General features: G+C 40.8%; 1 protein-coding gene across 4 annotated transcripts in view; it reads left to right on the top strand.

The window, feature by feature from the left end:
* Window positions 1-22032, top strand: part of KIF21A (kinesin family member 21A) — a 174738-nt gene that overhangs the window by 44666 nt on the left and 108040 nt on the right. For all 4 annotated transcript variants that reach the window (XM_077835186.1, XM_077835178.1, XM_077835170.1 and 1 more), the window contains exons 2-3: window positions 18029-18251; window positions 20022-20204. In XM_077835186.1, coding sequence (XP_077691312.1) covers window positions 18029-18251; window positions 20022-20204 — 406 coding nt within the window. The remainder of the gene's footprint in view (window positions 1-18028; window positions 18252-20021; window positions 20205-22032) is intronic.

Raw genomic sequence — 22032 nt, 5'->3', positions numbered from 1 at the left:
CTGAGGGTATGTCCGCATTGCAGTTAAAAACCCCTGGCAGGCCTGTGCCAGCAGATTCAGGCTCATGGGTCTTAGCCTAAGGGGCTGTTTAACTGTGTAGACATTTGGGCTCAGGCTGCAGAGGCCAGGCCCTAGGACCCTGTGAGGTAGAAGGGTCCTAGAGTTCTGGCTGCAACCTGAGCCCAAACATCTGCACTGTGGTTAAACAGCCCCTTAGCCCAACCCCCATGATCTTGCATCAGCTGGCATGGGTCAGCCATGGATTTTTAATTGCTGTGGCCTCATTAAGGAAATAGGCCTTTTAAGGGAGAGGCCCTTGCTCCCAGGGAGGAGCACACTGATTGGCCCCCAGGCTGGGAGTACCCTGTCTTACAGAGCTCTGTGCTGAATGTCATGGAAGATGAGACTTCCATTTAGACCATTTTAGTGTACAAATATAGATTATAGTAGGATTTCCTGGAGAATCAGGAAAGTTTTGTAGTGAGATAAACCATATAAGGGGTTATAATCACTCTTGGAAGTTGGGTGAGCTCCAGCAGCCCAGGTGGAGTGGCCACAAAGTCATAAAAACATCTCAAAATGACCTGAAGTAGCTTTCCTATAACTAAAAATGTCATGAATTTGAGGTCCAATACCATGGGGATACTGCTGGTTAGAAGTGAGTGATGAGTCTACCTGGGAAGCTAGAACTTTCTGATCATCAGTAGTATAAAGCTACTGTTTTTATGAGCTATCAGACTTTACAGACGTTACACGTTAAATGTAAGTTACTGTTGCAGGACTGAATCTTGACCATCCAGGACTTGAGTAAGGGTGGCGGGTGGGGGGGTAGAATTGGGAGGGAAGAGAGGATTCCACAATAGGGAGGAGGAAGAAATATTTCACTGACAGGTTGTTGTGGGGGTGTGGCCTTTTTTTAAATGACATCTGTTTGAAGCTGTTCAGCATTTTGAAATGGTTTAAAGAGAGATTTACTGGGCAGCAGGTGAGGTGATAAAGGTGCACTTTAATGTAATTTATTGGTTGGATATTGCCTGTGTGTGTGTTTATATATATATTGTATATCATAAACCAAAAAATGACCTGCAGTAGTGGAGTCCAAATACTGTGGTGATGAACACATTAGAAATGCATATAAGATTTGACAAATGTACAGCTCAGTTTTCCAATGAAGACTGTAAATCTGTTGCACTCCTCCTGTTGCTACTTGTTGGGTCACCTGGGGGTCGATGCTGCCAGTCTAACTTCAGTTTATAAAACTTTATGCTGAATCTTGTCTCAGCATAGATTCTACTCTGTGTGTTCACCTTCTTGTCGAGTTTGTTTTCCAGAGGAGCACCTCATGCAATCAGTATTAATTCAAAGTGACGATAAGTTATCCTGTGAATTTCTCTTTTGAGAAGTACCCTATGCAGTACTCTTACAGGAGGATAAATACATTAGCCATTTTGACTTTTAAAAACAAGATGCTTAAGTTATCAGTACAAAAATAATTACAGCATTGGAACATTAAAAAACACTGTGAATATTTACTTGCATATAATTGAGTGAATTTGCAGAGAAAAATAATTTTTCAGCTTGGGAGTTAGGAAATTTTTCCAGTTAAGATGGGAATATTTTTTCCCTTTAAACAAAGTTAGAGCTGAGTTGTTTAATATAGGATGAGATCCTGGTTTCATGGTTGATAACTTATCAATGGAGCTGCTACCAAGTGGTTTAAAAATCAGTTCTTTATTAAATAAATATTGAATTTTAAATTTAAAAAGACATATAACTTCTTGCTTTTTTCTCCTTGGTAGTAGGTAGCCCCAGGCATTTCAGATCTTTCAGATCTGCCCTGGAATGCGTTACCTAGGGAGGTGGTAGAATCTCCTTCCTTTCTGGTTTTTAAGGTCAGGCTTGACAAAGCTTGACAGATCTGGCTGGGATGATTTAGTTGGGGATTGATCCTGCTTTGAGCAGGGGGTTGAACTAGATGATCTCCTGAGGTCCCTTCCAACCCTGATATTCCTTGATTCTGTGATCTTAATTCTGAAGTGCATATTTGTCCTGCTTGCCTGTATCTCATTTTCTGTAGTCTACTAAGGTGTATGCTACTACTTACATTTTATTTTTATCATTTTGAAGGGGGTGAAGGGGACATTACAACAGTCAGTGCTTATCTAGAACAAGCAGCAGTCAAGGAGTAGGGCAGTTTTCAAGTTTCCTTTTTGGAGGTCAGCATATTGCCTTAATACTTTACTGACTGTGGGAACAAGGTTTTAAAGCTACTTGTACATAATTTGGAGTGCTGCTGGTTATGCTGCTATGTTGCAAACTCATTGAAACGTTGACAGGCACGTTATTTCTCCTTCACTGCTGACTTTGTCTTGAACTAAAAACAAGGAACTATTTTTTTAATTGGGACTCATGAGAATCCTTAACATTGTGTCCCTTTCCCTCCCCCAAATAATCAGTTTTATTCTTTGCAAATGGTATGTTTCTTTAAAGAAAATATCCTAAATCATAAATTAGAGGTTAGATCAGCAAAGAAGTTTTGTCCATGGTTTAAAAAGAGAGATTAGGTGACGGGTAGCCATGCTTGCAGGATCTTCTGTACCTGTCGTTGAGGGGGGCCAATGCTTGCAGGATCTTCTGTACCTGTCGTTGGGGGGGCCAATGGAGACAGAGATACTTGAGAGCAGACTTCGGGTTCTCCCATTTTCTTTTTTCTTGGAGAGTGCACAAAGACCCTGTCAGTCTGTGTGAGGATGCCATCTGTGTTTAACTCTCTGCCAGACTGTTCCAGAATTTCACAAGAATTGATTTGAGAAAAATGCTGTTTTACTGTTACCCAGCTGATAGAGCTGGGATCAAGTGTGTGTGGGGGTGTGTGTGTCAGGAAACAACAGAAAGAAACAGTAAAGAGCGGCTTTATCCAGCTCTGAAACCTTGACCCAGTATTGTGAATAAGACGTCTAGCACACACAGTTAGTGGATAAAAGAGCCTGTCCTGATGAGAGCTACAGAAAAGGATAATTGTTTTAGGAAAATAAATCTCTTTAAGAAAAGCAAACCCATGTATGTTGGTTGACTGAAAATAAAGGAACAGCCTCCAGACAAATCCAATTACACTAGTGCCATATTTCCTTTATTAAATTTTATTTCAGTTAATTCATTTTTCTCCTGATTATTTGAAAATTGAAAATGACAGGTTGCAGACCTCCAACCAAAAAGGTTCTTGCTTTAGTTTTTAAAAAAGACTTACTGTTTGATATAAAACAAGTTTGTTATTTAAAACAAGATCTCTAATATGCGAAAGACCAACTAGTAACTACTTAATAGCTGAGACTAGTGAAAAGTATTTTAAAATGTAACCCTTCTGCCCATCAGAGTTGACAGCAACAAGGGCTGGGTTCAGTATCTAGGGATTCCATTCCAATACACAATGCAAAACCGGCTCGAGCTCCCACCCAGTGACCTGGGACAAATATATACCACCCCCACTAGGCGCTTCTAAGAGTCAATACTTCCCCTCTCGCAAGCACAGAGTCTGAGTGTAGCAAAAGCCTTTTAATAACAGAGAGAAACAATGTGGCATTATGTTGGGGAAACACCACCAACAGGATTCATAACACAACCCATGAGCAAAAAAACCCACCCCAAGCAATTTGGGGCATGTCCTTTCCCTTTGGTTCTTGAGTCCACCAACCCAAAGTCCCAAAAGTCCAACAACCCAAAAGTCTCTGTCCCTGGTCAGTGCAGCACCAGAGCTTGAAAGTTTATCTGCAGAGTTTTACCTCGCAACCTGGGGGAGATGGGGGGCGCGGGGCGTTAAGGGGCACCTTACGTGGTCCTAAAGCCGATTGCTCCACGAGCTGTCCCACGAATCGCTCCTCTCTGTCAGCTGCACCCCATGAGCTGCTCCAGCTACCCCACAAACTGCTCCGCTCCACCAGCTGCTCTGCTCTGCCAGCTGTCCCATGAGCCACTCCAGCCGTCCCATGAGCCGCTCTGCTCTGCCACCTGTCCCGCAAACTGCTCCACAATATATCTTCAGGCTCCCCCACTACTTAACACAACCCTCAGTGATTTCAGCTCTTAGTAAGTTTAGCTCTTTTGTGATTTCAGCCTGTAGTAGGGGAGCCTCAGTGCTGGTGCACCATTGGCCTAAAGTGAATTCAGCTCATCAGCCTGTAAATAGACTCCTAAAGGAATCAAAATTAGCTCTGATATTCCACAGTGGAAAGAGGAGGAAGTGCAATTAGTATGTAAGGCCCTCACTGGGGCCCCATAACACTAGGTATTAATACCTGTCCCCAGCCTCTCTCAATTCACTGAGTTTTGGAACCCATGTCCCTTGCCTAGTGAGTGCTACTTAGTTGATGGCGAGTCCCTCCATCATAACAAAAGGCCAAGTACAGTTCCACTGTCCTTGATTCACATAATCAGGATAATTACAATTTATTCGTCCTGCCCCAATAACAGAGAAACTGAGGATCCCACAGCAGCCAAAGTGACCATTTGGGCAGCTTTGGGCTCATGCTAGGCGGGGTGCATGTGTCTATGCAAATGAGATCGGCCCCTGAAGTTTTTTTCCACAACTTGCCACAACTCACCACCAGATGTCAGGGTGGAGCTCATCCTGACTCTGCTTACGGAAATAATAACTTGGGGATTGCTGTCAGGTTTTTATAGAATCCTAGAAATGTAGATGTAGAAGGGACCTTGGAAGGCCACCTAGTCCAGTCCCCTGAACTGATGCAGAACTAAGTATTTCTAGACCGTCCCTGACAGGTGTTTGTCTAACCTGTTCTTAAAAACCTCCAATGATGGAGGTCCCACAGCCTTGTTAGGTGCTTAACTACCCTGACAGTTAACTACCCTCATGTCTAAGCTAAATCTTCCTTGCTGCAATTTAAGCCTGTTACTTCTTTTTATTCCTTGAGGACAGGACAAAAATAATTTATCAGCCTTCTCTTTATAACAACCTTTTACGTACTTGAAGACATGTTCTCCCTCAGTCTTCTCTTCTCCAGACTAAACACATTTTTTTCAATCTTTCATCATAGGTCATGTTTTCTAGACCTTTAGTCATTTTCTGTTGCTCTTCTCTGGACTTTCTCCCTATTGTCCACATCTTTCACTCAGTGTGGTGCTCGTAGCTGAACACACTAGTCCGGTTAAGGCATTATCAGTGCTGAATAGAATGGAAGAATTAATTCTCGTGTCTTGCTCACAACACTTCTGCTAATACATCCTACGATCACTTTTTTTGCAACAGTATTACATTGACTTATGTTTAGTTTGTGATCCACTATAACCCACAGATCCTCTTCTGCAGTATTCCTTCCTAGGCACTCATTTCCCATTTTGTATTTGTGCAACTGAGTATTCCTTCCTAAGTGTAGTACTTTGCATGTGTCCTTACTGAATTTCATCCTATTTCAGATGATTTCTCCAGTTTGTCAAGATCATCTTGAATTCTAATCCTGTCCTCCAAAGCTCTTGCAAAACCTCCCAGCTTAGCACCATCCACAGATTTATAAGTATATTCTCTATGCCATTGTACAAATTATTCATGAAGGTATTGACTAGAAGTGGACCTAGGACAGTTCTCTGCTAGATCCCACTCGTTATGTCCTTCTGGCTTGATTGTGAACCAGCAGTAACTACTCTCTGAGTACAGTTTTCCAACCAGTTGTGCACACACCATTTAGTAGGTTCGTCTAGGCTATATTTCCCTAATTGTTTATGAGAAAGTCATGTGATATATCTCGACTTTAATAAACCTTTAGATACTGTCTCACATCTTCTGCTTGTCCCTATCCACAAGAATATTTGACATGATGGTTTGACATAGTTTGTTCTTTACAGTTCCATATTGACAGTTACTTATTACTTTGTTATCTTTTAGGTGTTTACAAATAGATTTTTTTTTGTATAATTTAAGTTTACTGGTCTATAATTCTCTGGATTGTTCTTATTCCTCCTTTTATAGATAGATACTGTGCTTGGCCTTTTCCAGTGCTCTGGGATCTCTCCTATCCCCCATGAGTTCTCAAAGATGCTTGCTAATGGCTCAGAGATCTCTTCACCTAGTTTCTTAAGTACTCTAGGATGTATTTCATTAGGTTCTGTCGACTTGGAGACATCTAAGTTGTCTAAGCAATATGTAATTTATTCTTCCCCTATTTTAGCCTCAGATCCTACTCCATTTACGCTGATGTTCGCTATGTTAGTTGTCTGATCACTGCTAACCTTTTTGGGAAAAACTGAAAGAAAAAGGGTATTTAACACTTTGGCCATGGCTGTGTTTTTTGTTGTTGTCTTTTTGTCCTCCTTGAGTAATGAGCTTTCTCTGGGTTTGGTCTTCCTCTTGCGTCTAATGTATTTGTAAAATGTTTTCTTGTTACTATTTATGTCCTTAGCTAGTTTAATCTCATTTTGTGCCATGGCCTGTTTAATTTTGTCCCCACATGCTTGTGTTGTTGTTGTTTATATTCACCTTTTGTAATTTGACTTAGTTTCTACTTTTTGTTTGACTCGTTTTGGAGTTTCAGGTTGTTGAAGATATGGTTAAGGTCTCTTACCGTACTTCCTATCTTTCCTATGTATTGAGATAATTTGCTCTTGTGCCCTTAATAATGTCTTTTTACAAACCACCAACTCTCTTGAATCTTTTTTCCCTTATAGTTGCTTCCCACAGAATCTTATCTACCAATTCTTTGAGTTTGCTAAAGTCTGCCCTCTTGAAGTTCCACCTTCCATTCCTTAGAATCATGAACTCTTATAATTTCATGATCACTTTCACCTAAGCTGCCTTCCACATTCACATTCTCAAGTAGTTTTTCCCTATTTGTCAGAATTAAATCTAGAACAGCCTTTCTGCTACTGTACTCGCTTTCTCCACCTTCTGTAATAAAAAGTTGTCTGCAGTGCATCCCAACAACTTGTTGGATAAACTGTGTCCTGCTGTATTATTTTCCCAGCAATGTCTGGTTAGTTGAAGTCCCATACCATGGCATCATCACCCTTGTTTTTTACCCCTTTTATGCTTCCCCAGAGACTTTCAGCAGGTTTGCCTTCCACTTCTATCTCTATCAATTATCTACCAATTATTAATGAAAAATAACATCTTCTGACACAGGAGCTGACATCAAGCTGTGAGATCAGTGTAACCATGTGCTCTATCTGTAATGGGTCAATGCCTCCGTCGTAGTCTGAGGTGGCTCTGCAGGGAGTCCTGTCTCAGTTTCCCTTTCTCTGGACTTCTCAAAAAACCCACATTCTGATTTGGCTGCCTTAGTGACTTGCCCCTCATGCTAAATCATTTAACGACAGTCCACAATTCTAAGCATATACCTGTCCAAAAAGGACACAAACCCCTCCCCCCCCGAGCCTATACTCCAGTCTCAAGATGGACCAAGCCCCTCCATCCCAAGGGCATGGTCTGTCTTCTACTCAGATGCTCTTCATAAAGCGCTCTGGCTCAGTTTCCAGCCCTTCATGGGTTTTTTTTGTTTCATTCTCTCCCTTTCAGCCCCTCCTGGGTTCCTTTGGGTTACTCCCTGCTCTTGTGCTGAGCAACAACTTCCTTCTCTCTCCCTCCTCTGCCTCACCCTTGGCCCTCTTATTTTTTTCTTAAGAGGCTTACATAAGCCACATGGCCTGCCAGTCACATGACCTTACTACTTCTCATCACCTGGGAGGTGAGCTAATTACATCACAGGTGGGGCATCTTTGCATCTTAAAGGGCCAGGCATTCTGTGACCTGATCACTGTTATCTCCCTGTCCTCCCCTGTGCACTGTTAGCGTCTTGTCTTAAATTAGGTTGTTGACTTTTTTGGGACTGGGTACTAATTTGTTTTATATGTTGGCACAGAGTCCAGCACAGCCTTTGAGTACCAAGGGTAATATAAATAATAACAAAATGGAATATTAGGCCTTACGTTTATGCATTTTCAGCAGGCTGTTTCTGATCATGGGGTCTCCTCAGCAAAACCAACAGCCAGCTTTTTTCCCGTGTTGTTCCAGGAGTAGAGATGTAATTTGATTGTGCAAGGGTATTGCCTAGTTCCATTTTTATTTTTATTTTTTAAAGAAAGAAGGATCACCTCAGCTCAGCTTTCTCCTCTCCTTTCCTTGGTGTTCAAGGGAGGGACTCTATATCCTGTGCTGGAGATACAAAATGCCTTTGGAGAAGGCAGAGTTCCATGCCCAGGTGCTGGAAGAGGTGCTTTTATATTTTTTCTCATTATTTTGACTTATTTTAAGTGTTTTATTATTGAGGAAAGGACTTTTTGCTCCCTGTTGAATCCTTGCTGTCTAATCAGAAATTCTGTTTCTCAGGTTTTACTTCCTGTTGTCATTCTGTTAATTCAGAATGAAAAGTGTGTGTGTGTGTAAAATGCTGACTGGCTTTTAGAAAATATGTAACTAAAAATTTGCTGCAGTGTGTTGGAATTGTTTACAGTGTATGTTTGGGTGGAGAAGAGGGTACTCGTACATTTCTCAGTGACACAGTAATAGAAGATCTGTTACTTGATCAAGTGATGATATGCATCATAGGGCCGGGCCCTGATCCTGGCAAAGGCACCTTAGTGCCATGCAGCATTCCAGTTGCACAGGGAATAACCGCTTATGCCTTTGGATCGCTTTGCAGCAACTCAGCTAGTAGCTTTAAAAATATCCTCCATGTACTTCTTGCAGTGCATGTATACAGTTAACTAACGTACCTAGAACAATTTAATAATGAGGACTAACAAGCAACTTTTCATCCAGTGATCTTAAAGTGCTTTACAAAGGATTGCCTCCTCTACCCTTTGGTAAACACAACAGTGAAAAATACCTTATCCAGTTGAAATGACAGGAAAATAATAGGTAGGCAGAATGCCATTGCCAAATTGGAATTTGGCCAGGACACTGGGTTGACACCTACAGAGCTCTGTGAATATTGCTGTGGGATCTTTAATAATCTTAAGTAGTCAGACACTTAGTTTTACATGTCAACTGAAAGACAGCACCTCCAGAAACATAGTTTCCCCGAACAAGCTAGTGTATCCTCTCAATACTGACTTCTAGGGAAGAGTGCCATCTGCTGTAACACTGTCTGCAGGCTCTGAGTTTTGCTAAAAGATCTGCTCTAGTTCAAACAGGAATTAGAACCATAGAATATTAGGGTTGGAATCAGGAGGTCATCTAGTTCAATCCCCTGCTCAAAGCAGGATCAATCCCCAGCTACATCAATTTTATGTGGAAGCTAGTGTATGGAGATACCAGTGTTTGGGAGGCTTTTGTATCCAGAAGGGGTGGTGTGAAGGACGAGACAGTTGAGAATGAATGGAGGAGCCATTGTTGTATGCAGTTAGGGGAGAAGCTAGGAAAGCATACAGGGAGTGCTTCTAAATTTCCTTCATAGATTCCAGGACCTGAATGAACTGTTGTGATCTTCTAGTCTGATCACCTGTATAACACAGGCCATAGAACTTCTTCAAAATAATTCCTACAGTATATCCCTTAGAAAAATATCTAGTCTGGATTTAAAAATAGTGGGTGATAGAGAATCCACCATGACCGTTGGTAAATTGTTCTAATGGTTAATTATGCTCAGTGATAAAAAATCCAGTCTGAATTTGTCTAGCTTTAATTTCCAGCCATTGGATTGTGTGATATCATTCTTTTCTAAATTGAAGAGCCCATTATTAAATATTTGTTCCCCATCTAGGTACTTACAGACAGTAATCAAGTCACCCCTTGCTCTTCTCTTTGTTAAGCTGAGTAGACTGAACTCCTTGAGTCTGTCACTATGAGGTAGGCTTTCTAATCCTTTAATTACTTCCATGGCTCTTCTCCAAACCCTCTCTGATTTAGCAAGATCCTTTTTGAATTGTAGATATCAGAACTGGACACAGTATTTCAGGAGTGGTCAGGGCCAGTGCCAGATATAAAGATAAAATAACCTCTGTCCTCCTAATCGAGATTCCCCTGTTTATGCGCTGAAAAATCACAGTCGCCCTTTTGGCCACAGTGTTGAACTGGGAGCCACAAACCCCAAATCTTTTTCAGAGTCACTGCTTCTCAGGATAGAGTCCCCCATTCTGTAAGTATGGCCTACATTCTTTGTTTCCTAGATGTATACATTTACGTTTAGCTGTATTAAAATACATATTGTTTGCTTGCATCCAGTTTAGTAAGAGATCCATATTGGTGACCTGCCCTGTTCATTATTTACCACTCCCCAATTTTTGTGTCATCTGTAAACTTCATCAGTGATTATTTTACATTTTCTTCCAGGTCATTAATAAAAATGTTAAATAGTGTAGGGCCAAGTTCTGGTCCCTGCGGGTCCCCTCTAGAAACACACTGACTCAATGATGATTCCCCATTTACAATTACATTTTGAGACCTATCAGTTAGCCACCTTTTAATCCATTGAATGTGTGCCGTGTCAATTTTGTATCATTCTATATTTTTAATCAAAATGTCATGTTGTACTAAGTCAAATACCTTATAGAAGTCAAAGTATATTACATCACCACTATTATCTTTATTAACCAAACTTGATATCTGTTTTTGATGAGATTACAAGTAAATTTGACAGAATCTGTTTTTCATAAAACCATGTTGACTGGCATTAATTATATTACACTTTTTTAATTCTTTATTAATCGAGTCCCATATTAGCTGCTCCAGTATCTTGCCTGAGATTGTTGTCAGCTGACAGGTTTATGATTACCTGGGTCATCCCATTTATGCTTTTAAAATATTGTCACAACATAAGTCAGTCTTCTGGAACTTTTCTTGTGTTCCAAAACATATTGCAAGTCAACATTAACGGTCCTCAGCCAGATCTCTACTGTATAAGACAAAGTGGAAATGTGGTCAGATTTTGGTGGTAAAGTAAGATATACTTGGCAGAAGTAGCTTGGCAGATTTATGGAGAAGGAGATGGGGAAGGTGGAAGCCAACATAAATGTTGCCACAATGGAGGGGTGAAGTTACTAGCAGTGGTGATAGAGAGAATGGATCAAATTAAGATTTTTAGAGGAAAAAGTGCTCTATTTAGTAAGGATTTGGTTGTGGCAAGAGAGAGGCATTAAAGAGGACACCATGATTATGAACTGGAAGAACTGTTATGCTACCATCAATGACAAAGAAGTATTTTGGCTAAATGGGGACTGGGGACATGTTGAACCACCCACTGCAGTTGACTAGAATTCTGGGTAGTTGAAAAGTTTATGTAAATCAATTCCTGTCACACACAGTTCTTGAAGGGCTGAAATCAGGTTGAAGATGAGGTGCTCCCTATTCCAGTATCTAATCCAGACTGTTCGACGTCTGTTGTTGCCAGCTCACCATTGGACCCTAATTGCACTTGTGACACATCTTTGGATTGTAATTTACAGTAGAAGTTCTGACTGTTAGTGTAATTCCTAGCTATGTTGCTAGGAGAGAGGAGTGCAATGAAGGTCTCCTATTTGCGTATACATTTGGAGGTCAGGCTTTGAAAGAGCCTGACCTCACTGTGCTCTCCGTGACAGCACAGAAAGTTTCTTCAGAGCATGCATAAGCTATGTAGGGAGCCCCCTTCCCCGTGAATAGAATACCTTCATAAATGCATCCTTGTTATTGCATATACCTGCCTGTGCTGTGTATATTCTCTCATATGTCTCCTTTCTCATTCATCAGTTCCTTCATTTTCTTACAAGCCCCCAGTAGCAAATTCTTTCCCCGCTCCTCTGCCTATTGTCTTCACTGCTCTCCGTTTAGATGCCATGTTATAACACAGTGGAACTGTTTGAGCCAATGACAAGCTGCTAATTACTATTTTTATACTTGTTTACTCTTGCTCTGTTGGTCTCCACAATAGCATCTGATGGTTGTCACTAGTATGCTTACTGTGATGTTGGCTCTAATAAGAGCAAAACATATTTTGATGTTGTGCTGAATTGTTTGATAGAGATTTAATTGCTAGAAAGTCCTCTGCGTAGAATTTCCATGGCTCTTTTCTGTGGACTGACATTAAAACTGTTGCTCTGATGTTTACATTTAATATCCATCCTGTAAGTACTGTGTGTAATAAAGCTCCAGACAGTTACTGTACCTTAGGCTTAATGGATACTTTTCATTATAATTCAAGTTTTTACGTCTAGCTACTGTGCAAGGAAAATATTTGGCACCTGTCATTATAAATTACATTAATTTTTCAGGTGTACAAGTTTGTTTAGTTTATATGGTGAAAGAAATCCAAAATAAAGATGCATGTTAATAAAAATATATGATAACATTGTAGGGTTGTACCAGAGACAGGGAGTAAAAAAAATACTTAAATGAAATATTCACATTCCTTAGTGTTTTTACAATAGTGGGAAGAACACAAGTCTTCAATCTTCATCAGCCAGAGTTTCAATAAACCAGCCTTAAAGGTGATCTGCAAATGGAATTGTGTATTTTTTGTCCTATGTGATCCATAAATAAAGGATTGAATTGCCTTTTTTTTGTTTATGGCTTTTGTCTTGGAAGCATCAAAAAAGTCAGTTTTGGTCTTTGCTTTACTAGAAGGCCAGGGGTGTTTTCTTGGTTCTTGGCTCTCAAACTTTTTTAAAAACAACGAGGAGTCCGGTAGCACCTTAAAGACTAACAGACTTATTTGGGCATAAGGTTTCGTGGATCAAAAACCACTTCTTCAGATGCATGGAGTGAAAATTACAGATACAAGCATAAATATACTGGCACAAGAAGAAAAGGGAGTTACTTTACAAGTGGAGAACCAGTGATGACAAGGGCAATTCAGTCAGGGTGGATGTGGTACACTCTCAATAATTGATGAGGAGGTGTCAATACCAAGAGAGGGAAAATCGGTTTTATAGTGAGCCAGCCACTCCCAGTCCCTATTCAAGCCCAAATTAATGGTGTTAAGTTTGCAAATGAATTGTAGCTCTGCAGTTTCTCTTTGAAGTGTGCTTTTGAAGTTTTTTTGTTGCAGGATGGCTACTTTTAAATCGGTTACTGAATGTCCAGGGAGATTGACGTGTTCTCCTACTGGCTTTTGTATGTTGCCATTCCTGATGTCTGATTTGTGTCCATTTATTCTTTTACATAGAGACTGTCTGGTTTGGCCAATGTACATGGCAGAAGGGCACTGCTGGCACATGATGGCATATATCACATTAGTAGATGTGTAGCTGAATGAGCCCCTGAGGGTGTGGGTGATGTGGTTGGGTCCTATGATGATGTCGCTAGAGTAGATATGGGGACAGAGTATGAAACGGGGTTTGTTACAGGGTTTGGTCCCTGGGTTAGTGTTTCTGTGGTGTGGTGTATAGTTGCTGGTGAGTGTTTGCTTCAGGTTGGGGGGCTGTCTTTAAGCGAGGACTGGCCTGCCTCCCATGGTCAGTGAGAGTGAGGTATCATTTTCCACGGTAGGTTGTAGATCGTTGATGATGTGCTGGAGAGGTTTTAGCTGGGGCCTGTATGTGATGGCCAGTGCTGTTCTGTTATTTTCCTTGTTGGGTCTGTCCTATAGTAGGTGACTTCTGGGTACCCATCTGACTCTGTCAGTCTGTTTCCTCACTTCCCCAGGTGGGTATTTTAGTTTTAAGAGTGCTTGATAAAGATTTTGTAGGTGTTTGTCTCTGGGATTGGAGCAAATACGGTTGTATCTTAGGGCTTGGCTGTAGATAATGGATTGTGTGATGTGTCCTAGATGGAAGCTGGAACATGTAGGTGAGAATATCGGTCAGTAGGTTTCTGGTATAGGGTGGTGCTTATGTGACCAGCACTTATTTGCAGTCTGTTGTCGAGGAAGTGGATCTCTTGTGTGGACTGATCCAGGCTGAGGTTGATGGTGGGGTGGAAATTGTTGAAATCCAGGTGGAATTCTTCAAGGGCCTCCTTCCCATGGGTCCATATGATGAAGGTGTCATCAATGAAGCACAAGTAGAGGAAGGGCACTAGGGGATGAGAGCTGAGGAAGCATTGTTCTAAGTCAGCCATAAAAAGCATTGTTCTAAGTCAGCCATAAAATTTTGGCATACTGTGGGGCCATGTGGGTACCCAAAGCAGTGCCACTGACTTGAAGGTATAAGTTGTCCCCAAATCTGAAATGGTTGTGGGGAGGACAAAGTTACAAAACTCAGCCACCAGGTGTGCCGTGGCCTCATCAGGGATACTGTTCCTGACAGCTTGTAGTCCATCCTCTTGTGGAATATTGGTATAAAGAGCTTCTACATGCATGGTGGCCAGGATGGTGTTTTAAGGAAGATCACTGATGCATTGTAGTTTCCTCAGGAAGTCGGTGGTGTCTCGAAGATAGCTGGGAGTGCTGGTAGTGTAGGGTCTGAGGAGAGAGTCCAAATAGCCAGATAATCCTGCTGTCAGGGTGCCAGTGCCTGAGATAATGGGGCGTCCAGGGTTCCCAGGTTTATGGATCTTGGGTAGCAGATAGAATAGTCCTGGTCTGGGCTCTAGGGGTGTGTCTGTGTAGATTTGCTCCTGTGCTGTAGCAGGAAGTTTCTTGAGCAGATGGTGTAGTTTCTTTTGGTAATCCTCAGTGGGATCGTAGGATAGTGGCCTGTAGAATGTGGTGTTGGAGAGTTGCCTGGCAGCCTGCTGTTCATAATCCTACCTATTCGTGATGACTACAGGACCTTCTTTGTCAGCTCCTTTGATTTATAATGTCAGAGTTATTTCTGAGGTTGTGGATGGCATTGCGTTCTGTACAGTTATGGGGCAAGTGATGCTGTTTGTTCACAATTTCAGCTTGTGCACGTCTGTGGAAGCATTCTATGTAGAAGTCCAGTCTGTCATTTTGACTGTCAGGAGGAGTCCATGCAGAATTCTTCTTGTATATTGGTAGGAGGGTTCCTGTGGGTCAGTGCTCTGTTCAGTGGTGTCTTGAAAATATTCTTTGAGTTGGAGATGGCGAAAGTGGGCTTCCAGATTGTAGAACTGTACCATGTGCATGGGGGTGGTGGGGCAGAAAGAGAGTCCCCAGAATAGGGCAGACTCTTCTTCTGGGCTAAGTGTGTGGTTGGATAGATTAACAATATTGTTGGGTGAGTTAAGGGTACCACTGTTGTAGCCCACTGTGGCATGTAGGAGTTTAGATAGTTTACTGTTCTTTTTCCTCTGTAGAGAAGTAAAGTGTGCGTTGTTAATGGCTTTTCTTGTTTTTGTAAAGTCCAGCCATGTTTTTTAAAGTTCAGCTCCCCTTTAGTAAAACAAAATCAGTTGAACTGCAGCCTACTTCCATTAGACCTGCCATATATTGCTGTGCGCCTGCTCATTTTACCTTAAACATCTTTTGCACCTCTCCTACTGGCTAGTCCTGTATACCTCTTCTACTTTGGAGAATGATGGTGCCAGCCTCTTCCTGGTTGGTGGCCCCTCCACTCCCGAATTGGGCTAGACAAAAAATTGGGGGGGGGGGGGGGATGGCGCTAAACATCTTGTGGGCATGCACCACCCTTATATTTGCAGTTCTACGCTGCTGCTGGTGACAGCGGTGCCTTCAGAGCTGGGGGCTTGGCCAGCAGCTGCCGCTCTCTGGCCTTCCAGCTTTGAAGGCAGCACCGGTGCCACCAGCAGCAGCAGAGAAGTAAGGGTGGCAATACCAGACCATGCTACCCTTACTTCTGAGTAACGTTTGATCTTTGTGCTGGGAGGAGTGGCTATGGGGTGCTAAGGCAATTTTGGGGGCTCCTATAGTTCCCACGAGTCCCCCCCCTTCCCCCCCCGCCCAGCGCTGCCCCTGACTCGTGTAGATATTCATAGTATGATACTTTTATTTTTTACACAGCTTTGATAAGCAGTGAAATAGTTAAGCATGTTGACATGTGAAGTATTGTCACTGAGTTAGAACCCACTGAAACTAATGGGGCTGTTCACACACCAGAGCTGTTATTTCAGGCTCTCTGGAAACACAGGCAGGCATCTTTGCATTGATTATACTTGCTTCACTGTCATAAAAGTTAGAGGCCCTTTTTGAAAGTGAAAAGCAGAGAACCTGGAGAACTGTTGAGAGGTCTGCCTGCTTCTCCTGACTTGTCCTTCATGCCACCCCTGTGCTACTACATTTGGGAAACACTGCATTCATTGCAAGACCAGGGTTTTGAGTCTTAAACAGAATTTGTCCTCCAGGAGACTGTAAGGTATTTGAGTTAAATAGATGCCGGCAGAACAAACGAACTGAAGAATTTTTAAAGAGTCCAACTAAAAATAATTTCCCTGGCAATCAGATTTCACATGATTGACGCTGTGAAGTCGTGGTCTCTGTAGTTCTCCAGTTGTTCAGAGTTTTTCAGGAAAGACGACTCCTGAATTTCTAATTTGAAATAAAATAAGAAATGTTCATGTTTTCTTTGTACATCATAAAATTATAAAGAGGCTGTTGTTAGTTTAGGTCTAGGTAAAGACTCTGTTCATTCTCTCTTCAGTTTTGATACCAGTGGACACATCTACTCTAATCCAGCTGGTGCTTAGATGGTGCTCTCAAAGCTTTCAGTAACTCCATGGTTTTTATTTAGCATTCCAAATTACAGTAATATAAAATCTTGTTCATGGAGATTCCTTTTAGCGTGTGTGTGTGCGCTAGAAAGGCAAATCATTTACAGAATTCAGTGAAATGGAGACCTGTATTTACAAGCTAAGCATGCTTGTATGCAAATGTTCAAGTTGGAGAATATTTATTTTGACTGAGAGGTTGTCTGTATGTTACCTTTTATGTAATAGTTCCTTTCAAGATAGTTTTCAAAGGTTTGTTTAGTTTCCACCACATACTAGAGGAAATGTTCACAAGAGAGAGAGACTTCCTGATGTGTTATTTCCTGCATAGGGATTAACTTTCAGAAAACATTACAAGTAAATTACAGCTATTCTATAAATTGTCATGCAGTGTAATACAATAAAACCTTCATAACTAAAGTGCCAAAAAGTATTTTTGACTATCCTCTACGTCACTTGTTTGAAAATTATTGTTTGCAGAAAAATGATCAGTTTAACCTGCACAGGATACAAATAGATCAGATTTTTATTCAGGTTACTCTGTGGTCTGTGTGTGGGATCAAAAGTTTCAATCAGGCTGCAACATTTGAATTCCAATTGAAAGTTACTTTAGTTTGAAATACATGTTGAAAGGTTTACACACTAAGAATATATCCCATGCAAGCAGAGTGCCAGGATAGTGCTCAGAGTTTCATTCTTGTGTAAATCCAAAGTAACTATATTGAAGTGAATTGGGTATTCCGGGTTTAAAGTAACTGAAGGTAGACTCTGATTGTATGGTGTTTTGTCACACTGCATGCCAAGAGCTATGTACTATTGTATTACCCTTGTATGTAACAAGCATGTCATTTCTCAGTACTGTAGCTGGGAGGCTTACATGTTTCTATATTTTGCTCTCCCATAACAATAACAATTTAATAAAAGGTCACACTTGTAGTGATAAGTGAACCTCAAAGAGGTTTGAGTCAGGGTAAACTTCTGATAGGCATCCAAACAAAACGTATTTGGGAGGGAGGCTTGCATCTGTGGGGCTCTGTTAGCCACCAGCAGAAGATTAAAGTTCTCTAAAAAGCTTTTCAAGTTGTCTATGGAATGTCTAGAGTGCAGTTACTAGGTGTGATTGCAGCTGGAACTGACCTACTCGAGCTTACTTTAATCTAGCTAGTTTGGGTCCTGGAACAGCAAAGCCATGGCAACGTGAGCTTCTGAGTGGGCTAGTCCCACAAGTAATTGCCCAGTGTTTCAGGCAGATATGTACAGTCTGTGCTGAAGCTTCTGCTGCTGCAGCTTCACTGCTCCAGGAACCAAGCTAGTTAGATTAAGGGTATGCTGGCTTGAGCAGCAGTCATCCCAGTGACTGCAGTCTAGACATACCCTTAGGCTTATGAAAAATGAGAATATTCTTTGCTTATATGGTCATTTGCTTATATGGTCATAATCTTAATTATTTCTTATTTGTATTGCTCCTTTGATGCTATTTCTAACAAGGGGGATTTCTAATCTTTGGTTTGTGTATATTATGTTTTTTTTCTTAAATAATAGAATCAGACCACAGCTAGCCAAAGAGAAGATTGAAGGATGCCATATTTGCACATCTGTCACACCTGGCGAACCTCAGGTGTTCCTGGGAAAAGATAAGGCCTTCACTTTTGATTATGTGTTCAACATTGACTCGCAGCAAGAGGAGATCTATGATCAATGTGTAGAAAAACTGATTGAAGGGTGCTTTGAAGGATATAACGCCACTGTTTTTGCTTATGGCCAGGTAAGCCTTACAGTTTAATTTTAAATATTTGTTTATGAGCAAATGCAAGAAATTTCCAGTAACTACAGTTTTAGTAATGTCTTAAAATGTGTGAACCTGTTTGTTTTAAAAAGCATTTTGTAAGGAATACTATATAGAAGGTTTATATAGAGCCTTTGGCCTGAAGGATGCCAGTTCAAATGCAGTGTAGATAAATATATATTTATCATATATTTGAATTTATAGAAATGCTAAAAAGGCCATGAATCCATATGCTCTAGGTGCCTGTCATGTAACTTAAAAATATATCCTAAGTACAGCAGTACAATTTAACCACCAGTAAACCAGTGCCCTTTCCCTCCTCTTTCTTGAGCTGTTCCACACCATTACCTGAGCTGTTACACACCCTTTCCTTTCCCCCTGTATTTTCAGATGCCTGGGGGGAAAATGTGCTTTGCAATATGTCCTGAAGGCTATCAGATGTGGGCTATTTCAAACAAAGTTTGGGGAACAAATTCCAAAGCCGAGAAGCTCTTGCAGGAAACAATGTGCTAGCAGCCCGCTGTTGATTTGAAATCAAGTGAAGGCACTGGTCTCAGGAGACCTGGGTTCGGACTTCTGCTTAGAACTTGTCTTCATTCAGAACAGAAGGTGTGTTCTTAACTCCATTTAGTTAACTTGAGATAAAATCCTAGTGAAGATAAGGCAGATTATAGTTTCACATGAGTTAGCAGGGTGAGTTAAACCTCCATAGTCTTTGGGTATGTCTGCAGTTCAAGCCAGAGGTCTAAACTCTTGCTTGAGAAAACATACCCATGCTAGCGCTGATCAAGCTGGCATGCTAAAAGAAGAGTGTAGTCCTGTTGGCCTGAGTGTTGGGAGGAGCTAGCCACCCCAAGTAAGAACCTATTGTCTCGGACAAGCCACTAGCCCCTTGCACTGCCTTGTTTATGCTATTTTTATCATGCTAGCTTGGTCAGAGCTAGCGTGGATATGTCTCCTCATCTGGGATTTACACCTCCAGCTGCAAGTGCAGGCATACCCTTTAATTCAACCTGCTAACTCATGTGAAAACTACAAACTGCTTTGTCTTCGCTAGGATTTTACCTCAAAGTTGAAAACACACATTTTTTCTTAGTAAAGTCACAGCCAAGTCTTTCTATGTTTCCATTCCTCATCAGTAAAATGGGGATAATCGTACTTTCCTACCTCAAAAGATACTTTGATGATAAATAAAATAATGAATGTGATACCACAATGAGAGCCATGTAATAACCAAGGTAGATAATTGAAAATAGTGCTAGCACAATTGGCTCTAATGACACATTAATTGGCACTCTCAATAGAAATGACTAAATGGGCTTGGAAATGGGCACTATCCATTTTGTCTTGGAGATGAGGGCTGAAGCATTTTGTCAGTACCGTAGGAGAAGTTTGAACTGCCGCTGTCTGTGCTGTACCTGTTCTGTGGATAAGCGGAGGATTTTGATTTCCAACATGGTCAATCAAGCACTTTTCACAAGCATTTCATTCATAAAGAAAACCTTTTTAAAGAAATCAAAGTAGTGTATCTGCTGTAGAATTTATATAGCTTCTACTTTACCTCCATTTTTAGACATGCTTCTGTTATCTTACTGTGTGTGGTATCTTTGTAAAGCAATTAGTAAGAGCTGTGACTTAACAGAAGTGCCTACCTTTCATATAATGGTAGTGTTCAGCAGCAACTTTATTGTCCCTTTTGACATGATCCAAGGTTGTGTGCCTTTAATATATGTAACTTCTTAAATTCAGACAGGCGCTGGCAAAACATACACCATGGGAACAGGATTTGATGTCAACATAATGGAAGACGAACAGGGCATTATATCACGTGCTGTTAAACACCTTTTTAAATGTATTGAAGAAAAAAAGCAAGCTGCTATTAAACAAGAACTTCCATCTCCAGAATTCAAAGTGAATGCCCAGTTCTTAGAGGTAAACTTTGTTTACATAGCTATCTCTCTGGAAAGTCAGTGAAATATTTCTGTATCCCAATATCTACTTATTAAGTAGTTCTTCTCATGTAAGATATTTTAAATTTATTATTTTGCTTTTTTCCTTTAGGATTTCATGAGGACATTTATGGTATTTGATTTGGCTCTTGAATTTATAAAAAGAGACTTTACGATCTAATTCTAATTCATTCTTTTTCCAGCAGGTAGTAAATTATTTTTGGCAGTCCATTTACAGTGTATTTTGAAATATAGAAAACATTTTGTATACATGCATATTTAAAGTAATCATATCCCTTTCTGTGCCATTTATGTGGTCATGGGAACAATCTCATAATCACTTTTTTTTAAAAGCTATGGAATAAACTGAAAACTATGAAGTAGATTGCATTTCTAGATATGATAATGGTGATTTTTTTCATACCTGGCCCAAGCTTCTTACAGCATGGCTGCTCCCTGTCTGCCTCTCCCTGGGAGAACAACAACAGACAGACAAAAGGGGAGTCTTGTTTCAATTTTAAAAAGTTCTAGTCTTTCCATTGGCTCTTTTGGCCAGGTGCCCACTCACTTCCTTTTACCTATGCATAGCAGTGAGACTTTTTAACCCTTTACAGGTAGAGCAATTAGAGAACAGCTACTAAGAGGGATTTTATAGCTACTGGCTGGCTGGGTGTCCATAAAAGGGAGCTATTCCCCCCCCCCCATTTATCACACTTGCACTGTATAGAAAAATCTACACAGCACAAGCTCATAAAAATCTGCCCTCTTCCTCAAGGTGAAGAGAGATGTGCACAACTTCTTGTCCTCCCCCCATTAGAAATTACATAAACTGGGTTTTATTATAAACAAGAAATAAGTTTATTAACTAAAAAAGGTGAATTTTAAGTGGTTAAAGGGATATCAAATAGAACAAAGCAGATTACCTTAGTTAATAAACAAAAACTGCAGACTGAGCTTAACACACTAGATAGATAGGATACAAATAAACAAATTCTCACCCTGAGTGATAAACAGGCTGGCAGATTCTTAAGGCACCAGTTGCCTTGGCTTTCCCAGGTTTTCTTACACAGGCTAAAGATCTTAGCCTGGGACCATCACTTCTCACAGTTCAGTCTTTGTTCCTCAGGTGTGTTGTTGTAGGGAGAGTGAGGACCCCTTGATGTTGTTATTGTCCCTCTTTTATATCTTCCCCCCACTTGGAAAGCTTTTTTTTCTGTGACCTGGGTCAAACAGCTCCCATTGTATAGAGCTGTCTCTGAGAGATTTCTCTTGCACACAGTTCCTGGGGTAATTCTTATGCTTGTGTGCATTTCTTCAGTAAGCCACTAGCGTTGTTTGGCCTCATCCAATGTGGCACATTTGAAATACAGAGACATGGTTAATTTTCCCAGCTTCAGATACAAAAATGATACATGCATATAGATTGGATGAACACATTCAGTAAATCAGAACCTTTCCAATGATACCTTATATGAGCCATCTTGTATAAAGTATATCTTAGTTATACCATATTCATATCATAACCATATTTCCATAAAGAATATGGGGTGTAACTTCACAGCTAGTGCTTCTTTCTTGCTGACATTTAGCCCATGGTGAGCGCAGAACGAGCAAGTATACTGAGTGTAATTTCATTGCTACTTGTACCAGATCAATCTTGTAAACTGGAGTGGTTCATAAATTTTCTTCTCCTGCACTGTCTAACAATTTCAGGCACTGATAATGTTTGTCTCTCTGAAGCAGGTTGGTCACATAAGACAATGAATTTGTAAGCACCATCAAGAAGTAGAATATGTTTTTCTTTGAAAGTT

This window comes from Eretmochelys imbricata, chromosome 1, assembly GCF_965152235.1.
Source record: "Eretmochelys imbricata isolate rEreImb1 chromosome 1, rEreImb1.hap1, whole genome shotgun sequence".
NCBI classification, from domain to species: domain Eukaryota; kingdom Metazoa; phylum Chordata; order Testudines; family Cheloniidae; genus Eretmochelys; species Eretmochelys imbricata.
Note: the sequence above shows the minus strand (reverse complement) of the source record. Positions and strands in the feature narration are given on the sequence as shown.